Genomic DNA, 8,409 nt, shown 5'->3' with positions numbered 1-8,409 from the left:
ATATAAACCATGACAGATCACTTGTGTAGTGACACAAGGGGAAGCGTATCTATCTATCTAGAGTAAAAACTTAAAGAATACATTTGAATCCATCTTATGGGCTGCACGAAGCTTTAAAAAAAAAGAAAAAAAAGGAAGATCTGAAATTTGAGAGGTTAACAAACAGACCTTTAAGTCTTGCTATGGAAGAGTTTTGGATTGAGTTTTCCTTAACCCATAGTGAAGAGAGAACATCTTAAGTCGCGACATTGACCTTTAAATTGGATTGGGGAAGAGTGTTTTTTACTTCATGAGGATTAACAAGAAATGGGTATTAATTATGAAACTCACCTGCCCAAGGGTTCAATCATAGATTTACGTCATGGTGGATGAAGAGATCTTGATCGATGAAAAAATTTCTCCATTTCTTTTTCAAATTTCAACTTTTGGTCTTCTACAAAGCTCAAGAACATTCCCCAAATAGGATAGATTATCTCTTTTTTCATTTCCACATTGGGAGAATTCTAGCTACCTTACAATGGTTATGAAATGGTAGAAGAATAATTTTCATTCTTTTGGGTTTAGTAATTCTAGAATTGGACATAACCCTCAATTCGATAACCATAAGGTTAAGTAGTGAAGATCTTAATTGTATTCCCTATTATAGGGTCATTCTATATTATTATTATTTAAGGGAAAAAGTTTCCCAAGGCGCCAATGTATTATTGCCTTGTCACATATTTTTTTTTATTATTTTCTCTTTCCTACCTCAATCATGTAGCCCAAGTGAATGATATTATTTTCCGTGCTACCATTGGTGTGGCGTGGGAGATTCATCCCTCACGCGGGAATGTTGGAAACCTCTCCCACTTTAACTTGCATATATAATTTGCATAATACCACTTAGGAATGCCAACACTACGATAGTTGTATCTTATGACTATCGATAATACGGTCATATGCTATGTATTTACATTATTGTACATCATTTTACAAAATTTTGCATCCAAATAAATGGAACTATAGTCACTTAAATAAGGATGGAAATTTTTTTTTATTGATTGGGTACATCCATTATATATTATTATGGCATTTGGAAGGGTGATGTGGTAATTTGAATATTGGATATACTATACCTTCTTGAGTATTGGCATGCACTTTCTTAGTAATCCTAAATAATTTACTCCATCGAGGCTGAGGGATGTGAGGAGGGGTATAACTAATTATTCTATCCATAGATATCTTATGTATACCCCTATCCCATAAGCCTAGTCCTTTTTCTCGTAAAAAAGAGGAGGGAAAATACCTGAGTAGGCCGGATAAGGGAGAGGTTTTTTCTACACTTTCATATAATGAATCATGGGGTTTACACTGATACTATCAATCGAGGCAAAATGAAAGCTCTCTATTGAACAAATCTATCTCTCATCCTCTCATTATTGTGCTTTCTTAGTTTGGCATCATGGCCATGGTTTGAGGTATCGAGATTGATTGTATTGACGATTCAGATTGGTATCGATACTGATTCCTGGTTGATCTTGTATTGATGTAATAGTACGAACCAAAGTGTAAAAATGTCAATAAAAACTGATTTAAAAAAAATAGAGGTAAAATTGTTCAATCCCAACTAATAAATACCGGTCTAGATCATAGTTAACAAAAACGGATCAGCAAAAAAAATGAAGTCTTACAATACAGGTTTTAAACGGTAAAAATTTACAAACGGACGGTCAAATAAAACGGTCAAAAAAGCAAAGAACGGTAAAATATGGAAAATGGACGATACGGGTTTTAAACGTTTATAATAAATAAAAAAAAAGGAACAAAAAAATTGCACTATTTCATATACATTGAGAATTCTTTTTGAAATACATACTTTTAATTTCGATTTTCGTGCATTGACCTTGAGTTGAAGGTGATATCATGAAAAAAGTAGTCCTTCGAGTCATCTTTACGTCAGTGAAAGGAATCGGGTCGATCAGAGTTCGGGAGAGAGAGATATGATCAGTTAAGTAAGCCATTGTTCAACAAGTTTAAAGTCTTAAAAAACACCCCAAAAAAATGAAAACGTATTTTACACGCATTTAAAACGGAAATGTTTACCGTTTATCGTTTTCTCCATATGTTTTCCGTATTTAAAGGAATCAGGTCCATCAGAGTTCTGGATACCATGTTTTATTGGTAGGACCATAAGACCTAAAAGGCATTTATCTCATGTGATTTATGAAATCAGGACTGAAGATTTCGATTCAGATGCAGCAGATCTCTTTTGAGTCTCTCAGCTCAATCAAATGGGAGAACCATTCAGAGTGTGCATCGCGTGGGTGCACAAACTTAACTATTTAATGCTGCTTATTAAACATCGATTACACGCCAAATCCCAACATTTTTAAATTTATAAGCAAATCATCAAATCATAGGTAATGTGATTATGTGATACGATATCAATACAGATAGGCCGATACGATATAAAAAAAAAGTATGGAATCGGACTGAATCACGTGGTTTCAATTACCAATATCGCCTAGTGATTAATATCGTTCTTGATACCGTGATTTAAAACCTTGTTGGTGACCAAGGTTCATGTTAACGGAATTGGCAACAGAATTGGCCTTCCGAATCTCCTTGGATCGGTTGAGAATTGACCTGAAACCCTAAAAATAGAGTAAATATTTTAAGGGTAAGAGATTGCTACCTGATTGTTTGCACCAGCAAAGGCCAATAAGAGTGTGCACTAGAGCATTAGTTTGGATGACATTTTCTATTTCAATAGTGATTAAACGGTAGTTGCATATACTCCTATGTTTGTGTGTAGGAATCACACGATCAGATGATATTCTTTTTCCCATTTTATTTTAAAATCGAAAATCGGATCAGTCAATTCTCATCCCGTGACGAAACATGCAATGCAATTCAGCGCATCCCTGTAGGATCTGACTCTCCTCCAACCGTGGTCAGAGCTGGAGGGTGCAGTCCAGCAAAAAACCCAAAAAATAGGGAGAAGGTTTGGTCATTTCATAAGGGGCCCACTTGGATCCCACTTGTGAAATGACCAGAACCACCCTTTGTTTTACTGGGCTGGACCCTCCAGTTCCCTCCACGACTAGAGTAGAGCCAAATTGATCCATGCAAAGCCCCATTGCACATCTCTAAGTCTAAATCAGCTTACAAAGTCATGAGAAACAAAGAAAACCACAAAGTTTGGGATTTGGCTCCTGTCCTGCAGTGGCGGGAGCTGGAGCGTCCAACACCTTCTTTAGATGCTGCCATGTGGACTGCTTAACATCCAACGGTTTGAAAGTCATATAGTGAACTTTATCCATTTAACCATTAGTTAAATCGGGTCACTCCCTAACCCGAAAGAACCCCCTCTCTGTTCTTCACCATCATTTTTTTTGGGTGAATATTCTTCACCGCCATTAGTCCTCTTCTTCAAGGGATCCAGCGAGGCTAGCATAAATCACTACCAAAATCCAACTCTACAATATTCCAAGCTTCTGATCGTTCAGCTTCTTTAATTTGTATGAGAAAACAGAGACAACAATTGAGGAAAAAGAAGGAAAATTAAAAGAACAAGAGAAATAGAAGTAGATTCAATGTATCCAAAAACAGAGTAGTCTTTCTCTTAATCGCCATCTTCGAATTTGTCTACTCTGTCTAATCTCCTCGGATCGATTGATAGTTGATACCTCAGTTCTCCTTTTTAGTTCACTGATAATCAGTATTTATAGAAAAATTGACATTTTACAGATGATTAAACCCCTCTTCAAGCTGAAACTTTTTATGCAACCCTTTGAAGTAGGGGAAGAGACAGAGAGAAAGAGAAAGCATCAAGCACAGATACCACGATCTTCATCCAACTCAGGCTTCTCCATTCCCTCATCGAACATGATCTCCTGGTAGCGACATTCGCGGCTACTGCAAAACCCTTTCTCGCCCCTGAAACACATGTCGAGATGAGAAATAAAAACTCCATCCCACTTGCAGAGAGACAATCGGTAAAAAACCCTGGAAGATACAAGAGGTGCAGACCGTCAATCTTCGCCTTCGTTCTTCTTCCAATTCCCCTTTACCAAGAACAAATCTCGAGTTAGGGTTTCCTGTTTAGAACGAAAATGAAAGAGAGAGAGAGAGAGAGAGAGAAGAAAGAGAGTCACCATCATTTTGTCGGAATACTTGGTTCTGGCGGTGATGAGCCTCGTCGGAATCCAGCAAACAAAGAGGAGTTGTGAGATTGAGGGTTAGCAGGGTTGGAGGTTAGAAGCGTCATCTGATTCGGGTTAGGGTAAGAGTGGGAGTGACCCGACGAATCTTAAGAGGTTTGGGGTTAAATTTGGTTTCTTATATTTTGAACCGTTGGATGTTAAATAGTCCACGTGGCAGCATTTAAAGAAGGTGCTAGACGCTCCAGCTCCCGCCACTGCAGGACAAGAGCCAAATCCCAAAGTCAGTGCATCCCTTTAGGATCTGGCTCTCCTTCAGCCGTGACGGGAGCTAGAGGGTCTAGTCTAGCAAAAAAAACTAAAAATAGGGGAGTTTGGTCATTTCATAAGGAGCGCACTTGGGTCCCACCTGTAAACCACCCTTGTTTTACTGGGCTGGACCCTCCAACTCCCGCCACGGCTAGAGGAGAGCCAAATTGATCCCTGCACGGCCCCATTGCGCATCTCCAAGTCTAAATCAGCTTACAAAGTCATGAGTTTTTTTTTTGTAAAAAAAAAAAACCTACAAAGTCATGAGAGCTACAAGAGTGTTTTTACTTATAAGTTGCTTAAACTTTACTAGATTTTCTGATTAATCAGTCTCCCCTAAAACACCATAAGGGTATTTTCGTCATTCACCTAGCAGCCAAAGTGCCAAAACGGCCCAAATCAACAAAGCTCACGTCTTTTCAGCTTTTATGCTGGAAGATTTGACGACAATGCCCCTCTGTACTTTCTTTAGAATAGGAAGGGGAAGAGACAGAAGGACATAGATATTGTCGCTCTTGCACCAATGCGGCATTGCCTAAACTAAACACATCTCTCTACATGTTACAGTTAATTCGTTCCCTCAAACCAAACAAAACCATATTAAAAAAAGAGTCACACACACTCACACCTTCTCCTTTCAGACTCTCTACGCAGCTTTTCTCTCTCCCACTATAAAAACTTTTCTTCTCATCTGTTTGGGAGGTTTTCGTGGTTCTCCACCTTGGTTTTCTCTCTCTCTCTCCCCTCCTCATATTTACCTGTTTTCTCAATCTCATGTGTCTCCCACGATGATGGGTTGTCTTTTTTTCCTAATCTAAGCCTATCTCAAACAAGAAAGAACAGGGGAAAAAGGTGTCATTCCCAGTATCTGGAAGGGAAAAAAAATTTGTTGATGAATGGGGACGATGGATCTTGATGGGTGTCTGCGCAGGTGAAGCTTCTCTTCTTTCTTGAGTTTCTTCAAACCTTCTAATCTATACCCAGGATTTAAATTTTTAACATCTTCTTCTTCTTCTGCTTCTTCTCTTGTAAAGGTACAGATCATTTCTGGCTGACCCTTCTCATTAATGGGGTGGAGGTTTATGATGTGTTGGCTTCGTATTTAATGCATTTAATGTGTTCGAGGAAAGCCAGCACAGATAGAAACACTTTCCTTTTATTGAAAAACCTTCTGTACAAGGCCTCCTAGAACCCCACTCCATAAATCCATCTCTTTCTCTCTTGTCCTGGTCTTGTTTCTCTCTCTCTGAAGGCTGAAGGTGTGTTTTTTTTTTTTTTTTTTGGGTTGGAAAGCACCACCATGGCGACCAAGATCAAAGGGATCTATAAAGGGTTCAAATACATCTCCCAGATATTCGGTAACGCTCCTTCAAACATGAAAACTCTTCTCTTTCTCTCTCTCTCTCTCTCTCTCTCTCTCTCTCTCTCTCTCTCCCCCCCTTTTCTGGGTGAAAATTTGTTGAACAGGAGTAATGGTATATGGGTTCATGATGTTGCGCAGTTGTCAAGGAGGAGCATGAGATGGAGATTGGGTACCCAACAGATGTTAAGCATGTAGCCCATATCGGATGGGACAACCAATCTTCAAATGCACCAACTTGGGTTCGTTTCTTTATTTGTTTTGATTCTTCTGTAGACACAGATTTGAATAGATCTTCTTTTCTTTCAGTTCTAAAGATTCGTTTGCCTTGTAATGTTTCAGATGAACGAATTCAAGTGTTCTTCAGATTTCTCTGCTATGTCGCTTGGTAGCATTGGAGGAGAAACAGATCCCAGCTTCGTTCCTATTTCCTCTTGGAGCTCTCAAGGTATATCTCTGTCTTCCTTGACTTGTTCATCGTCTTCCATCATCATCATCACAAGATTCCAACCCTTCGATTGGAATCCAAAGGAAATTTATTATAGATTATTCATTATTGATGGCAGCCTCTGGTTCCTTATTCTTGAGGGTTAGTTTTGCAAACTAGGAATGTCTGGAGATTCTTTGCTGTACAGGGAGGTTTGGTTTCTGGTCCCCTCGAGAGACACGCATGTTCTCTCCTCCTAAAAGAATTAGAGGAATCCCCATTTCTTTACAAAAGTGAACTCCCATTGCCACTTTTGGAAAACCCCATAATCCATTATCAGAAATGTAAAGGAAACCTAAAAATGCTCAGCATTTGATCCTTTGACAGCCTAAGCCTTCCTTCACTTTGCCAGAGTGATGAGGGCCTTGGTAGGTTCTGCTGTTCTCCAGCAACATAGAAGGGCAAAGTTTTCCTATATGGTCCATTTAGGAAGCCTTACTTAAATGGTCCTAAAAATCTTCCAAGTGGCAAATTTGACAGGGCTCAAGTTTCGATGGCAAGTAGATACGTAGGTCGTCTACTCACATGTCAAGTTTCAACCCAATCTGAGTTTGCCTAGTGGCAAAATTGAGCTTTGAAAAGTTAGGATTATGGGAGAGTGTATAGTAATTGCGAGAGTATTACAGGCGTGAATGGACATGAAGATGCATACCAATTACCAACGCATAAGAAGGTATTTGATTGGATTAGGCTATGAAATTTGACATGTGGCTAATCTAGACCATGTATTTATCATCCAATGTTGGAATTGTGACATCACTTGCAGGTGATCCGGTCTCGTAATCAATATCATCTTAGATATCGAGAATTATTTCGAAGGCCAACCATGTATCCGATGTAAGGGTATTATGGTAATATCCCTTCATATGTTAAATCCTAGTTTCCTTATAAATACTAATTGGAGGCAGCAGCCTGGGTATTTCAAATTTGATACACAGGGTATAATGCTTTAAGCAACCAGTGCTTAAACCCTAGACCCTAACATCCGAGTCATGTTATATTGGATGACCTTAAGTAGAGAGAAGTAGAGAACTGAATCAAGCTTGTATGCTGAATTAATGATCATAAGAGTTTGTAGAGATAATATAATCTAAAGAAGGAACTTTGTAGAGTCTCATGTTTTAGTTTTGATGTGTGTGTGTGACAGATTTTGATCAGTCAATGGTGCGGCAACCATCATCTGAGATGTTCAATGATGCAGCACCAAAAGACCTTCCAAAGGCACCGAAGAAACACAAAAGGAAGAAGACGAAGTCGACGTCGTCTCCCAAGTCAGTTTCTTCATCGAGGGGTTCCAGAGCATCTAAGCCTTCCTTTTCTACAACAGTAACTGAAATGGAGACTACCCCCAATAGCCAAGGGTTATTACACTAATCTAGTAACATTGGTAGAGATGAACTCTATGCACTTTCAGTTTCAGACTTTGTGAACAGAAGAAGAGCAGAAAAGATGGGAACCCTTCAAAGCTAGCAAAACGGTTGGTGAATTCCTTTTTGCGTTTTAGGGATGTTCACTCAGACAGGGCAAAAAGAAAGACACAACAAGAGGGTGGATAAATTTCCTTGTGTAAATGAACAAAGCTTCCCTTTTTCTTTTTCTTTATCTTTTCTTCTTTTGTCCGGTTTCTTATTTGTGATTTTAGATTTAATACAATAGAAATCTATCAGTTCTTTATTCTTTTACTTGAGAGGAATGCCCTGTATATTAACCCCACCTTCAAAAATGGAAATTAACTCTAAATTTCTTTTGCTTAATTTCTACCATTACTATTATTTTCCTCATTATGATCACAATTGTCAATATATGGTGTTCTTAACCCTTTTTTGTTTTGGTCAAGAGAAGGTGGAGTAACACCTGATTTACAAGAAAAGGAGGTGGGTGTATCCACCATACCTTAGAGAACTTCAAAATTGCAGTCCCTTTAGTTAGAATATGGCTTCCCTATTTATATTCCTAGGAATGAACCGAAAGTAATCCGGTGCAGCAGCAGATTTGCTTAAACAAGATATTACACTCAAGGAGTCAGATAATAGAAGAATGTGGTGTTAGGGTTTAGGGTATAAGCATAAGGTTGCTTAAAGCAATACACCTTTCATATCAAGTTTTTGGAA

The 8,409-nt window shown here is 38.6% G+C and overlaps 1 protein-coding gene across 1 annotated transcript; it reads left to right on the top strand.

The window, feature by feature from the left end:
- The first annotated feature begins 5,698 nt into the window (after positions 1 to 5,698).
- Positions 5,699 to 7,892, top strand: LOC122640922 (CRIB domain-containing protein RIC10). The gene is made up of 4 exons (XM_043834207.1): positions 5,699 to 5,809; positions 5,953 to 6,053; positions 6,154 to 6,259; positions 7,446 to 7,892. Exons 1-4 carry the CDS (start codon positions 5,752 to 5,754, stop codon positions 7,670 to 7,672), a joined length of 492 nt encoding a protein of 163 aa, XP_043690142.1. The 5' UTR covers positions 5,699 to 5,751; the 3' UTR covers positions 7,673 to 7,892.
- The last annotated feature ends 517 nt before the right edge of the window (positions 7,893 to 8,409 follow it).

This window comes from Telopea speciosissima, chromosome 9 (genome assembly GCF_018873765.1).
Source record: "Telopea speciosissima isolate NSW1024214 ecotype Mountain lineage chromosome 9, Tspe_v1, whole genome shotgun sequence".
Classification (NCBI taxonomy): domain Eukaryota; kingdom Viridiplantae; phylum Streptophyta; class Magnoliopsida; order Proteales; family Proteaceae; genus Telopea; species Telopea speciosissima.
Note: the sequence above shows the minus strand (reverse complement) of the source record. Positions and strands in the feature narration are given on the sequence as shown.